Below are 15,735 nucleotides of genomic sequence, written 5' to 3'. Positions count from 1 at the left end.
GATGGGAGGAGAGGGGAGAGGGGAAGAGAGGGGAGAGAGGAGGATAGGGGAGGGGGGACGCCCTATACTCTAATGGGCAATTTGGAGAGTCCAATTATCCCACAAAATATTTAGGTTGAGGAAGGAAACGCACGCGGTCACATGGAGATCAGCTTATCCTGCCATCGTGTTTGGCACGAACATTGGGGCAAAAACATTGAGCTCCGGCGCCAAGTTCTAAGCTCTAAGTTCTAAGTACAGGACATGGGGTTAATTATCACAACGTTTGAGAAACATTTAGACAGGTGCATGGATAGGACAGGTTTGGAGGAATATGGGCCAAATGCAGGCAGGTGGGACTAGTGTAGATGGACCGTGTTAGCCACTGTGAGCAAGCTTGGCTGAAGGGAACCCCTCAGGTTCCTCTTAAATCTTTCTCCCTCACCGCGACCCCCACGCACAGAGCAGCGAAGGGGGCTGTGAGCAGGGCGCTCATCTGCGCTCTAAACTTGCTCTGGGTGAGCGCGTAAACACAGGTGTTTGTGCAGGAACCGAGGCACTTCAGCAGCATCGCCACCTGTACGGCCGCGTACAGCGAGCGGGGGCCGCGGAACATCACCGTCCCGCTCAGCCCGACCCAGGCGTGGATCACCAGGATGGGAACTGCCAGAACCACGAAGCTCCCGGAGACGGCGAAGAGCAGGGCGACCGACGCCCTCCGGCTCCTGACCTCTGGGTCTTCGCCCCCCTCCCCCCGCCGAGGGCCCTTCAGGGCCAGCCGGGCCTTGCTGGTCCCCAGGATGTGCCTGGCGGTAAGCGAATTCAGCAGCAGCAGGGCGGGTATGGGGAGGAAGGTGTTGAGTAGGTTGGAGACCCAGCGATGGGCGGACCACAGCGGGGATTCCAGGTCACCCGGCACAGGGCAGCAACCGTAGTCGGCGTTGTTCACGGTGTAACAGGGCCGGTAGCGGAGAGGCAAGGGCGCGTTGGTCAACACGCTGACCATTCCTACCGCCGCCAGCACCATGGCCGCCGTTCTCTCGGTGCAATACGTGCGCCTCAGCTTCTGGCAACAGATAGCCACGAAACGGTCACACGTGAAGGATACGGTGAACCAGGTGCTGAGCTGGAAACTGAAGCCTTGCAGGTAGGCACTGAGCCGGCACACGGGCGTGTAGCGGAGCGGAGACCCGGGGAAGTGGTACCTGAAAGGACACGAAACGCCGGAGTGACTCAGCGGGTCAGGCAGCGTCTCTGGGGGGAGAAATAGACACAAAACGCCGGAGTGACTCTGCGGGTCAGGCAGCGTCTCTGGGGGGAGAAATATACACAAAACGCCGGAGTAACGCAGCGGGACAGGCAGCATCTAGAAAAAAGATAGACACAAAACGCTGGAGTAACGCAGCGGGTCAGGCAGCGTCTCTGGGGGGAGAAATAGACACAAAACGCTGGAGTAACCAAGCGGGTCAGAACGGTGGCGCAGCGGTAGAGTTGCCGCATCAAAGCGCCAGATACCCGGGTTCGATCCTGACCACGGCTGCTCTCTGTGCGGAGATTGTCCGTTCTCCCCGTGACTGCGTTGGTTTTCCCCGGGTGCTCCGGTTTCCTTCCACATTTGTAAACATACAAAAGGGGGGGAGGGGATTTCACAGAAGCCAATTAACCAACGAACCTGCACGTCTTTGGAGTGTGGGAGGAAACCGGAGCACCCGGAGAAAACCCACGCAAGTCACGGGGAGAACGTACAAACTCCACACAGGCACACCGAGGTCAGAATCGAACCCAGTTCTACAGTGCTGTGCGGGATACAGCAGAGGGGAGGCGTGGGAAGAGATGGGGATGGTCTGGGGGAGAATGGAGTGGGCTTTGGAGGAGGTTAGTGTAAGGTCACCTAAAATTGGAGACTTCAATATTCATACCGTTGGGTTGATGAGATGCTGTTCCTCCAGTTTGCGCTGGGCCTCACTCTGGCATTGGAGGAGGCCCAGAACAGAAAGGCCAGTGTGGGAAAGGGAAGTGGGGTTAAAATGGTTAACAACCGGGAGATCCGGCAGGCCTTGGCGAACCGAGCGCAAGTGTTCGTCGAAATAGTCGCCCAGTCTACGCTTTGTCTTGCCGGTGTACAGGAGGCCACATCGGGAACCGGTATATCTCCCGTTTGCCAAACACTTCAACTCCCCCTCCCATTCCCACACTGACCTTTCTGGCCTGGGCCTCCTCCACCGTGAGAGTGAGGCCCAGCGCAAATTGGAGGAACAGCACCTCATATTTCGTTTGGGCAGCTTACACCCCAGCTTGACTTCTCTAACTTCAAGTAACCCTTGCATTCGCTCTCTCTCCATCCCATCCCTTTCCCAGTTCTCCGACCGGTCTGACTGCCCCCTTGACTAAATTTTATCTCTGTTTGCTTCGTTGTCACCTTCCCCGAGCTAACAATGGTCTATACTACTTTTCCCTTGATCAGAACACCACATGATATGCTTCTTCCCTGTGGCTATCCAACTGAGCAACTCCTCCCCCTTCTGTCATGGGGTAGACTGACTCCACTCCCTCCACCCCCCCCCCCCACCCCACTCTCCCCCCCCCCCCAATCTTTGCACATCCCCAATCCTTTCCACTCATCACTTTGACAGTTAACAGATTGATTAGTAGGACCAGATGTTACAATCCTAATAATCAATCTGTCAACTGTCATAAAGCACAAGATGTTTCATGTATCTTGTGCTATATGACAGTTGTTTCATGTATCTTGTGCTTTGTGACAGTTGACAGATACATTTCCCTCATGGGATAAATAAAGTTCTATCGTATCGTATCATATCGTGGCAGCGTCCCCTTTTACAGCTGACCCTTTCATATCTCTGTATCTCCCTCTCCCCTGAGCCTCAGGATGAGGAAGGGTCTCGACCCGAAACGTCACCCACTCCTTCCATCCGCAGATGCTGCCTGTCCCGCTGAGTTACTCCAGAATTTCATGTCTGTCCTCGGAATAAACCAGCATCTGCAGTTTCTTCCTACACGTGCAGTAGATGAGGTTGAAGCGGGTATCCAGTAGGTACCTGAGTATCTGGCTGACTATGACGTTGAAGACCAAAACCATGAGATCACCTATCGCCATGGCCATCATGTAGCAGGTGATGTCTTTGGAGAGACCGCACTTTCCCCGAAACAGGATCACCAAGGACATCAAGTTAGCTGCAAGGAAACACAAAAGTGTGAGAAGTAAGAGGGAAATGGGATGGAGGCGCAACGAACTGCATCTGTAATTCCTTGTAATCCATTGAACCAGAATTTTAGCAGTCCTGAACTACTATCCACCTCATTGGTGACCCTCGGACTATTTTTGATCGGACCTTGCTGGCTTTACAATACACTAAACGCTATTCCCTTATCAGGTATCTGTGCACTGTAAATGGCTCGATTGTAATCACGTTTTGCCTTTCCGCTGACTGTACTTTTCACTGTACCTCGGTACACGTAACTATGAACTAAACGGAACTGAACTGAATACGACAATGAAAGGCCCAGACAGAGTGAATGTGGGGAGGATGTTTCCACGGGTGTGAGAGTCTTGGACCAGAGGGCACAGCCTCAGAATTCCGGACGTTCCTTTGGAAAGATGGGGAGGAATCTCTTCAGTCAGAGGGCGGTGAATCTGTGGAATTCAATAGACAATAGACAATAGACAATAGGTGCAGGAGTAGGCCATTCAACCCTTCGAGCCAGCACCGCCATTCAATGCGATCATGGCTGATCGCTCTCAATCAGTATCTCGTTCCTGCCTTCTCCCCATACCCCCTCACTCCGCTATCCTTAAGAGCTCTATCCAGCTCTCTCTTGAAAGCATCCAACGAACTGGCCTCCACTGCCTTCTGAGGCAGAGAATTCCACACCTTCACCACTCTCTGATTGAAAAAGTTCTTCCTCATCTCCGTTCTAAATTGTCTACCCCTTATTCTTAAACTGTGGCCCCTTGTTCTGGACTCCTCCAACATTGGGAACATGTTTCCTGCCTCTATTGTGTCCAATCCCCTAATTATCTTATATGTTTCGATAAGATCCCCCCTCATCCTTCTAAATTCCATTGTATACAAGCATAATTGCTCCAGGCTTTCAACATACGACAGTCCCGCCATTCCGGGAATTAACCTAGTGAACCTACGCTGCGCGCCCTCAATAGCAAGAATATCCTTCCTCAAATTTGGAGACCAAAACTGCGCACAGTACTCCAGGTGCGGTCTCACCAGGGCCCGGTACAACTGCAGAAGGACCTCTTTGCTCCTATACTCAACTCCTCTTGTTATGAAGGCCAACATTCCATTGGCTTTCTTCACTGCCTGCTGTACCTGCATGCTTCCTTTCAGTGACTGATGCACCAGGACACCCAGATCTCGTTGAACATCCCCTCTTCCTAACTCGACACCATTCAGATAATAATCTGCCTTTCTATTCTTACTTCCAAAGTGAATAACCTCACACTTATCTACATTAAACTGTATCTGCCATGTATCCGCCCACTCACACAACCTGTCCAAGTCACACCTCGTATAATAGAGGGGGGTAATGTTGCTAATCTATTTATTGACAACATTAAAGGGAAGGTCTATTTCTCTATCTTTCTTATTTCTTTTCTGTTTTTATACCTGGACTATGGAGGGGAGCACACTGAAATACGGCAGAAGGTAAATACCGGAAGGGGTATCAAGGTAAGGAAAAATGAAAAAAAAAGGAAAAGTGAAAAAAAAAAATGAAAAAAAAGGAATGAATTGGATAACACATTAAAAGTTTTAAGCTATAATGTGAATGGGTTAAATGGACCGATAAAAAGGAAGAGAATTTTAACACAGATGAAAAAATTGGAAGTAGATATAGCTTTCTTGCAAGAAACACATCTAATGGAAAAAGAGCATCGAAAGTTAAAGAGAGATTGGGTAGGAAGTATGGTCGCATCTTCTTTTAACTCAAAAGCAAGAGGGGTTGCTATCCTATTTAAGAAAACGCTACCAATTAAGATACAAAATATTGTAAGTGACTCAGTAGGTAGATTTGTAATGGTACATTGTCAAATTTTCTCAGAATTGTGGACCTGAATGAATATATATGCACCAAATATAGATGATGAGAAGTTTCTGCATGGTACCTTTTTAAATCTGGCGGAAGCACATGAAAATATATTGATAGGGGGAGATTTCAATTTTTGTTTAGATCCAGTAATGGATAGATCATCAAGGACAACGACAAGGACAAGAGCAGCGAAGACAACCTTGAATTTAATGGAAATTTTAAATTTAATAGATGTTTGGAGGAAAAGCCATCCCAGGGAAAGAGACTACTCCTTCTATTCCAATAGACGTGATACATATTCTAGAATAGATCTATTTTTGATTTCAGCTCAATTAAGGGGTAGAATAATACAAATAGATTACAAGGCTAGATTGTTATCGGATCACTCACCATTATTAATGAAAATTACGATGCCAGATAAAGAACAGTCAGTCTATAGATGGAGACTCAACTCTTTACTATTGAAAAGGCAAGACTTTTGTGATTTTATTCGAGGACAAATTGAATTATTTTTGGAAACAAATTTAAATTCAGTTGATGATAAATTTATTGTATGGGATGCAATGAAGGCTTATTTGAGAGGCCAAATTATAAGCTACTCATCTAAGATAAAGAAAGACTATAGGAAGGAATCTGAAAGATTAGAAAAAGAAATCACTGTATTAGAAAAAGACTTACAGAAAACTTCTTCAGATACGAAAAAAACACAACTTGCAAATAAAAAATTTCAATAAAATACTTTACATACTTACAGAACAGAAAAACTAATATTACGTACTAACCAAAGATATTATGAATTAGGAGAAAGAGCGCACAAGGTATTGGCATGGCAACTGAAAGAAGAACAAATATCAAGAACAATAAATTCAATTAGAACAGATCAAAACATTATTACTTATAAACCTAGAGAAATGAATGAGATATTTAAGCAATTCCACACTAATCTGTACCATTCTGAATCTGAAAAGGATGAAATTAAGATAAATAATTTTTTATCCAAGATACAATTACCAACAATCTCTAATGAGGAGCAGATGGGACTAAATGCCTCCTTTACTTTGAGAGAGGTGGAGGAAGTATTATATTCTTTACCAAGTAATAAATCTCCAGGGGAAGATGGTTTCCCGCCTGAGTTCTATAAAAAATTTAAAGATTTGTTGTTACCAGTATTTATGGAAGTGATACATCAAGCGGAAAAAACCTACATTACCAGAATCCTACTCACTGGCAATTATAACCGTAATTTTTAAAAAAGGGAAAGACCCTTTAAATGCATGTTCTTATAGACCAATATCATTGTTGAATGCAGATTATAAAATAGTTGCTAAACTTTTGGCAAGGAGATTGGCAGAATATTTACCGAAGCTGGTTAAAGAGGACCGAACTGGATTTGTCAGAAAAAGGAAAATATCTGATAATGTAGCAAGATTTATAAGTATTTTACATTTAGCGCAGAAAAGAAAGGAATTGAGCGTAGCAGTTGCTTTAGATGCTGAAAAGGCGTTTGACAGGTTAGAATGGAATTTTTTATTTAAAGTATTAGAGAAGTACGGATTAGGAAATGGTTTCATTAACTGGGTAAAAGCTCTTTATAAACAACCTAAAGCCAAAGTGGTGACAAATGGCCAATCTTCTCAATCATTTAATTTGGAAAGATCTAGTAGACAGGGATGTCCCTTGTCACCGGCTTTATTTGTATTGGCCATTGAACCTCTGGCAGAGCTAATAAGATCAGATTTAGACATTGAAGGATTTAAAGTGAATCAGGAAAATCACAAAATTACTTTATTTGCAGATGATGTTTTACTTTGTCTTACTAGACCATTGGAATCCTTAAGAAAATTATATTTCAGACTGGAAGAATATGGGAAAGTATCAGGATATAAAATTAATAAAGATAAAACTGAAATAATGCCTCTTTCTGAAGGTAATTATGATCAATGTAAAAGAGAAAGTCAATTTAAATGGCAAAAAGAAGGCATGAAGTACTTAGGGGTTAAAGTAGATAAGAAGTTAAATAATCTGTATAAACTAAATTATAAACCACTAAATAAAAAAATTGAGGAGGACTTGAAGAAATGGATGAATCTTCCAATTATATTGCTAGGGAGAGTGAACTGTATTAAGATGAATATTTTTCCGAGGTTACAGTATTTATTTCAAACACTGCCTATCCCTTTACCAAATAATTTTTTTCAAGAATTGAATAAAATTGCGAGAAATTTTCTTTGGAAAGGTAAAATGCCAAGAGTGTCTATGGAAAAATTAACATGGAAATTTGAATTAGGTGGACTGCAATTACCAAATTTTAAAAATTACTATCTGGCAGCACAAATGAGTTTTATTTCATCCTTTTATCAAGAGGGTGGAAAAACAGCATGGGTTAAAATTGAAATGGATAAAATAAAAGAACTATGCCCAGAAGAATTTATCTATAAATGGGAAGCGAAGCTATTAGTTAAGGATCAAGAATCACCTTTGCTAAGACGTTGGGCCCGTCCCCACACCCCCCATTTTCTCATCCCCCAGCCCCACACTCTTAGCATCTGTTAATGGCCCTGGGGGGGGGGGGGGCGGGGGAGCGGATGAGTGAAAGGTCCGGGGGGGGGGGGGGTGCAGGGGAGCGCATTAGTGAAAGGTCCTGGGTTGGGGGGATAGCGGGGAGATGGTCTCCCGGGTGTGTGAGAGAGGAGAGAAGCAAGGGGAGAGAGGAGAGGTGAGCCCATACGCACAGACGCACAGCAGCGCCACGCTGAAAGCCTTCAATAAATCAGCAGGAGGGGGGTTGCGCGAGTTTTTTGACGTCACACGCTGAAGGCAATTGAAAAAACGGCTGGATTTTTTTAATTTTTACTAAAACCTCTGTAACTTAAAAAGTACGCGACCGAATCAAACAAAAAAATCATTTTCCAGCAGCGTTCAGCGTGGTGATTAAGGCGGTGCGGTTTACCGTTTTGCCGTACTCAGCGAAATCACAGATACATACATAACATATATTCACAAAATCTGAGTTTTAGTAATATGCTAGCACAAGTGTGCCCGTTGGGCCCGTCCTCGAAGGGTTTCCATTGTAACCAGGAGGGGAGTGGGGGGAGGGAAGGGGAGGGAGGGAGGGATGAGGGAGGGGTGGAGGGGGGAGGGGAGGGGGAGGGAGGGGGAGGGGAGGGGGGAAGGGGGGAGGGGGGAGGGAGAGGGGAGGGAGGGGGGTAGGGGGGGAGGGGGAAGGAGGGGGGAGGGAGGGGAGGGAGGGGGAGGGGAGGGGGGAAGGGAGGGAGGGAGAGGGGAGGGGGAGGGGAGGGGGGAAGGGGGGGAGGGAGAGGGGAGGGAGGGGGGTAGGGGGGGAGGGGGGAGGGAGGGGGAGGGGAGGGGGGAAGGGGGGAGGGAGGGGGACCTCCCCTTTTCCCAGTATCCCCATTTCCCCCACCACCAAGCCACCTCCGGACGACCCCTGTTGTCCCCCTCCCCAGTCCCCATTATCAGACCCCGCCACCATTCTCTCTCCCCCAGACACACTCTTACTCTCCCCCCTTTCCCCAGCACACCCCTTTCCTCTACTCTCTCTTGCCCCCAGCACCAACAGGTCCCGGGGGGGGGGGGGGGGCGGGGAGCGCATTAGTGAAAGGTCCGTGGGGGGCGGGGGAGCGCATCAGTGAAAGGTCCGAGGGGGGGGGGATAGCGGGGAGAGGGTCTCCCGGTTGTGGGAGAGAAGAGAGAAGCAAGGGGAGAGAGGAGGGGTGAGCCCATACGCACAGACGCACAGCAGTGCCACGCTGAAATCCTTCAATAAATCAGTAGGAGGGGGGTTGCGCAAGCTTTTTTACGTCACACGCTGAAGGCAATTGAAAAAACGGCAGATTTTTTTAATTTTTTACTAAAACCTCTGTACCTTAACAACTACGCGACAGCATCAAATAAAAAAAACCATTTTCCAGCAGCGTTCAGCGTGGTGATTAAGGCGGTGCAAAAATCGTGGCGCTACGGTTCACCGTTTTTGCCGAAATCGGCCGAAATAACTGAGAGAAAAAATATATTTACTTTTAAACCTCTGTAACTTAAAAAATAAACGACCGAATTAAATAAAAACATCATTTTCGGCAAGCGTCCAGTGGTGTGATTAAGCGGTGCAAAAATTGTGGCGCTACGGGTGACCGTTTTGCCGTAATCAGCCGAATCAGTGAAATATATATACAAGTGAGGAGATGCCGCGCATGCGTACTGAGCACAGACGCACCACAGCGCCCCCCTAAAAACCCTCAATAAATCAGGGGGGGGGGGGGGGCGCGGCGCTTTAAAACCTCTGTAACTTCAAAAATATGCGACCAAAATAAATTAAAAAACCAGTTTCCAGCAGCTGTCAACGTGGTGATTAAGGCGGCGCATAAATCGTGGCGCTACGGTTTACCGTTTTGCCGTAATCAGCGAAATCACAGATACATACATAACATATATTCACGAGATCTGACTTTTAATAAGATAGATAGAAGAAGATAGATAGATAGAAGATAGATAGAAGATAGATAGATAGATAGATAGATATTGTTGAAAACAGTTAAAGCTAATGATAAAAGATTTTTTCTAACAGCTAAATCTCCATTAGTAAAAAATAGATTACTGCCGTTTGCTTGGAATAATCAAATATTACAAGTCTGGGAACAGAAGGGTATTAAACATATGGGAGATTGCTACGAAGGAAATAATTTTTTGACATTTTCTCAATTGAGAAACAAATATCAAATTCCAGGGAATAGTATTTTTTTCTATTATCAATTACAATCTTATTTAAGGGAAAAGTTAGGTAATTCAATGTTTTTATTTCAAATTAAAGGAATTGAATCCCTGATTCAGGGCAAGGGAACTAAAAAAATTATATCTTCAATGTTTAAATTGTTACAAAAATCTAGTCCAAAGACAGGAATTCGAAAATCAAGACAAAGATGGGAAACAGATCTGAACATTAGCATTGATGAACCAAGTTGGGAAAGATTGTGTTTAGAAAGTATGAAAAATACTATTAATGTGAGATATAGTTTAGTACAATACAATTTTTTACATCAACTATATTTAACTCCGAAAAAATTAAACAATTTAAATCCAAATTTACCTGAAATTTGTTTTAGATGCAACCAGGATGTGGGTACTTTTTTACACTCCACATGGGCATGTCCTAAGGTAACTCCTTTTTGGAAAGACCTAAAAAACTTTTTGGAACAATTGATGAATAAGACCATACCATTGGATTCAAGGTTGTTTTTATTGGGAGATACTAAAGGAATATTACCAAGATTAATTTTAGATAAATATCAGGAAAGATTTCTCAAAATAGTAATAGCAATAGCAAAAAAATGTGTGACGGTCACTTGGAAAGATCACAATGAAATAAGAATTGCAAGATGGTATGCAGAAATGCGTAGTTGTATCCCATTAGAAAAAGCTACTTATAATCTGAGAGATAAATATGATTTCTTTTTGAAACTTTGGAACCCATTCACTTTAAAACTAGGATTAAGAATTGGAAATATTTAATTTCACGATTGTTTTGATACCCCTAAAAAGAATTTAATAAGAAATTAGCCGGAAGTGTTTCCTTCTTGTCTCCAGGTTCCCTTCTTTCTTCTTTCTTTCTTTCTTTCCTTTTTTAAAAATTTTATTTCTTTATCTTTCTTCTTCTCCTTTTTCCTCTTTTTTCTAACTGGGGGGTGGGGGGAGGGGGGTTGTGGGTGGGGAGATAATACAGAACAATACAGGTATAATCGAATTTAAATGTATAATCGAATTTATAATGTAGGTACCATCGCGTACTATGAGTTCATACATGTATTTGTTTTGTTAAAATTTAAATAATTTTTTTTTTAATAAACCTGTCCAAGTCACCCTGCACCTTATTGCATCTTCCTCATAATTCACACTACCCCCAGCTTAGTATCGTCTGCAAATTTGCTAATGGTACTTTTAATCCCTTCATCTAAGTCATTAATGTATATCGTAAATAGCTGGGGTCCCAGCACCGAACCTTCCGGGTAACCCACTGGTCACTGCCTGCCATTCCGAAAGGGACCCATTTATCCCCACTCTTTGCTTTCTGTCTGTCAACCAATTTTCCATCCAATTCATTGCCAAAGACGGCCAAGTCGGTGGAGGCCAAGTAATTGGGTATTTCTAAACCGGAGATTGACAGGTTCTTGGCCTTTAAGGTTGTTAAAGGTTACTGGGAGAAGGCAGGTGAATGGAGGTGAGAGGAGACGATAGATCAGCCATGATTGAATGTTGGAATGGACTTGATGGGCCCTTCACATTCACTCTATCCAGTCCACACACAACACCCGAGCCCAGGATCGAACCCAGGGCTTTTGCGCTGCGTGGCAGCAACTCTACCTCTGCCTCTGCGCCACTCAGTTTAGCTTAGAGATACAGCGCGGAAACAGGCCCGTCGGCCCACCGGGTCCGCGCCGACCAGTGATCCCCGCACACTAACATTATTAGAGAACGTACAAACTCCGTACGGCCAGGACCCGTAGTCGGGATCGAACCCGGGTCTCATTCGCTGTAAGGCAGCAACTCTACCGCTGCGTCACCGTGCTACACCTAACTTTAGGTTTTAAGAAATGCAGCGTGGAAAGAAGCCCCTCGGCCCGTCGGGACTGCGCCGGCCAGCGACTTCCTGCCGAATGATAGAGACAATCCGTCTTCCCTTGGCACGGAAACCAAGAGCACAAAAGTAAGCAATCTCATCGTTGCCCTGACTCTCAACACTGAATGGCACAACGGATGCAGAGAAATCAACTCTGCAGCCAAAACAATGAAGAGACATAGAACTTAGATCAGGGAACAAAGAACAGTGCAGCACAAAAACAGCCCCTTCATCCCACAAGACCAACTCTTATCCGCCTGCACATAATCCATTGCCATCCGTTCCCTGAATGTCCGTGTGCCAATTCACAAGCCCCTTAAACACCTCTAGCATATCTGCCTCCGCCACTACCGCCATAGTGGCGCAGCGGTAGAGTTGCTGCTTCACAGCGCCAGCGACCCAGGTTCGATCCTGACTACCGGTGCTATCTGTCCGGAGTTTGTGGCTTTTCTACGGGTGTTCCGGTTTCCTCCCGGACTCCACAGACTTCGCTTCGGTAAAATTGTAAATTGTTCTGTGTGTGTGGGATAGTGTAAATCGCCGGTCGGCGCGGACTCGGTGGACCGAAGGGCCTGCTTCCGTGCTGTATCTCTAAACCTAAAATCTAAAGACCCTGGCGGCACATTCCACGCATTCACCGATAAAATTGTGTAAGCCAGCAACTCTACCGCTGCGTCACCGTGCTACACCTAACTTTAGGTTTTAAGAAATACAGCGTGGAAAGAGGCCCCTCGGCCCGTCGGGACTGCGCCGGCCAGCGACTTCCTACCCAATGATAGAGACAATCCGTCTTCCCTTGGCACGGAAACCAAGAGCACAAAAGTAAGCAATCTCATCGTTGCCCTGACTCTCAACACTGAATGGCACAACGGATGCAGAGAAATCAACTCTGCAGCCAAAACAATGAAGAGACATAGAACTTAGATCAGGGAACAAAGAACAGTGCAGCACAAAAACAGCCCCTTCATCCCACAAGACCAACTCTTATCCGCCTGCACATAATCCATTGCCATCCGTTCCCTGAATGTCCGTGTGCCAATTCACAAGCCCCTTAAACACCTCTAGCATATCTGCCTCCGCCACTACCGCCATAGTGGCGCAGCGGTAGAGTTGCTGCTTCACAGCGCCAGCGACCCAGGTTCGATCCTGACTACCGGTGCTATCTGTCCGGAGTTTGTGGCTTTTCTACGGGTGTTCCGGTTTCCTCCCGGACTCCACAGACTTCGCTTCGGTAAAATTGTAAATTGTTCTGTGTGTGTGGGATAGTGTAAATCGCCGGTCGGCGCGGACTCGGTGGACCGAAGGGCCTGCTTCCGTGCTGTATCTCTAAACCTAAAATCTAAAGACCCTGGCGGCACATTCCACGCATTCACCGATAAAATTGTGTAAGCCAGCAACTCTACCGCTGCGTCACCGTGCTACACCTAACTTTAGGTTTTAAGAAATACAGCGTGGAAAGAGGCCCCTCGGCCCGTCGGGACTGCGCCGGCCAGCGACTTCCTACCCAATGATAGACAATCCGTCTTCCCTTGGCACGGAAACCAAGAGCACAAAAGTAAACAATCTCATCGTTGCCCTGACTCTGAACACTGACTGGCACAACGGATGCAGAGAAATCAACTCACACATCTCCGTTACACCTTGAATCTATACACAACGACCCTGGGTAACACAGCGGGTCAGACAGCATCCCTGGAGAAAAGCAATAGGTTACATTTCGGATCACGACCCTTCTTCAGACACCTTACACTGTAACTCCTTGTTCCTCTCAAAGGAACTGTACGATGTCAAGTGTGGTGGCTTCCCAATAATATCTGAGATAGCATGCTGGTGTGCCCTGTACTGTGGAGTGGGTCTCGCACCACAGCTGGACCGAACCACTCGTACACATTGATGCATGGGGAACGGAGAGATTTAAAAAAGATTTTGGGGGGATTTTAAAGATACAGCGCGGAAACAGGCCCTTCGGCCCACCGAGTCCGCGCCGCCCAGCGATCCCCGAACATTAACACTATCCTACACACACTAGGGAAATTTTTACATTCACCCAGTCAATTAACCTACATACCTGCACGTCTGTGGGAGGAAACCGAAGATCTCGGAGAAACCCCACTCAGGTCACGGGGAAAACGTACAAACTCCGTACAGACGGCGCCCGTAGTCAGGATCGAACTTGAGTCTCCGGCGCTGCATTTGCTGTAAGGCAGCAACTCTACCGCTGCGCCACCGTGCCGCCGTGATCATGAATCACTCACAGGCAGATGAGATTGTTTTATCTTAGAACATAGAACAGTACTGTGGAATCATACAGTGTGGAAACTGTCCCAACATGTCCAATGTACACTAGCCCCACCAGCCAGCGTTTGATCTATCTACCTCTAAACCTACCCCGTCTACTGAGCGTCACAGTCTTAGCGTATTACAGAGTGGCAACAGGCCCTTCGGCCCAACTTGCCCACTCCGACCAACATGCCCCATCTACACTAATCCCACCTGCCTGCCTCGGGCACATATTCCTCTGAACCTGCTATCATGTACCTGTCCAGACCTTTCTTAAACGTTGTGATAGTTCCAGCCTCAGCTACCTCCTCTGGCAGCTCATTTCATACACCCACCACCCTTTGTCTGAAACAATACCCCCCAGATTACTATTAAATCCCCCCTCCCCCCTCACTTTAAATCAATGTCCGGTACTTAGAACCTCGAACAACAGGCTTTCGGCCCACAATGTCACGGCCAAACACGATGCCACGATAAACCGTCCGAAGAAGGGTCTCGACCCGAAATGTCACCCGTTCCTCCTCTCCAGAGATGCTGCCTGTCCCGCTGAGTTACTCCAGCATTTTGTGTCTATATTCGATGTTAACCAGCATCTGTAGTTCCTTCCTAAACTAATCTCCTCTGTCTGATCGTGATCCATAGCCCTCATTTCCCTGCACATCATTGTGCCGATCAAAAGCCTCTTAAATGCCACTATTGCATGTGCCTCCACCACCTCCTCTGACAGCGCGTTCCGGGTACCCACCACACTCTGCGTAAAGAAACCGAGTAAAGTGTAAAGATGTCCCCCGTAAAGATGTGCCTCTGTGTAAAGATGTGGCCCATACATCTCGTTTACACTCTGCCCCTCTCATCTTGAAGCAATGCCCCCTTCGTCTTTGATATGTCCACCCTGTTGGAAACGTTCTGACTGTCCACCCTATCTATTCCCCTCATAATTATATATATATTTCTATCAGGTCTCCCCTCAACCTCCGGCGTTCCAGAGAAAACAATACAAATCTGTCCGACTTCTCCTTTTAGCTGATTCGCGCTAAAGCAGGCATCTTTCTGGTAATAGGCACAAAAAGCTGGAGTAACTCAGCGGTCAGACAGCATCTCTGGAGAAAAGGAATATGTGACATTTCGGGTCGAGACCTTTCTTCAGACTAGTCAGGAGAAAGGGGAACGAGAGACATAGTCGGTGATACAGAGAGAGACAAAGAGCGAATGGATGAACGATATGCATAAAGTAACGACGATCAAGGAACGAGAGAGCCCATGATGGTCTATTGTTGGCTGTGGGCTCTGTGATAACGAGTTATACAGGCAGTGAAACACTACAGGACGACAGTGAAACTCGTACGCCATCTCGGGTAGGGAAGGGACGGAGAATGAAACGACTTACCAGGCACACCAATGGCTGCCACAATCGGATAGAAGATCTCGATGTGAAGTGCGTACGTTCCCATGCTCTGGTGAAAGGGGGCGCTGGGTGAAGGGGTGCTTTGGAAACGGTACGATTTATACGTGAGTAGATGGCCTCATGCGTCATCCATGTCATTAACCAGAGCAAATATTCAACGAAAGGTTTCGCAACCCAGTACTCATGAGACCTCTATGACCCTCAGAGAAAACACTGCATTCACAGGCTGCTGTCATACATCACTAGTTTAGTTTAGTTTAGTTTAGTTTAGTTGTCTTGTCCTTCTGCTGTCTGGTTAGCCTGTAAAAAAAGCTTTTCACTGTACCTCGGTACACGAGACAATAAATTAAACTGAACTGAACACGATTACAATCAAGCC

The 15,735-nt window shown here is 46.2% G+C and overlaps 1 protein-coding gene across 1 annotated transcript; it reads right to left on the bottom strand.

Moving 5' to 3' along the window:
• Window positions 1–394: 394 nt before the first annotated feature.
• Window positions 395–15,402, bottom strand: LOC144602878 (putative G-protein coupled receptor 139). The gene is made up of 3 exons (XM_078416000.1): window positions 15,339–15,402; window positions 3,039–3,174; window positions 395–1,184 (listed from the first exon to the last, which is right to left on the bottom strand). The coding sequence occupies exons 1-3, from the start codon at window positions 15,400–15,402 to the stop codon at window positions 395–397; spliced, it is 990 nt and encodes a 329-aa protein (XP_078272126.1).
• Between the last annotated feature and the right edge of the window lie 333 nt (window positions 15,403–15,735).

This window comes from Rhinoraja longicauda, chromosome 19 (genome assembly GCF_053455715.1).
Source record: "Rhinoraja longicauda isolate Sanriku21f chromosome 19, sRhiLon1.1, whole genome shotgun sequence".
Taxonomy (NCBI): Eukaryota; Metazoa; Chordata; class Chondrichthyes; order Rajiformes; family Arhynchobatidae; genus Rhinoraja; species Rhinoraja longicauda.
The sequence above is the reverse complement of the archived record's forward strand: the minus strand, read 5'-3'. Positions and strand labels throughout refer to the sequence as shown.

What these genes read in the sequence shown, in the direction of transcription:
- LOC144602878 (XM_078416000.1), bottom strand. Translation starts at nt 15,402, where the DNA reads ATGGGAACGTACGCACTTCACATCGAGATCTTCTATCCGATTGTGGCA. An exon ending in GGCAGCCATTGGTGTGCCTG is followed by an intron (nt 3,175 to 15,338) that starts GTAAGTCGTTTC and finishes GTTTCCTTGCAG; the next exon opens with CTAACTTGATGTCCTTGGTG. An exon ending in ATAGTCAGCCAGATACTCAG is followed by an intron (nt 1,185 to 3,038) that starts GTACCTACTGGA and finishes GTGTCCTTTCAG; the next exon opens with GTACCACTTCCCCGGGTCTC.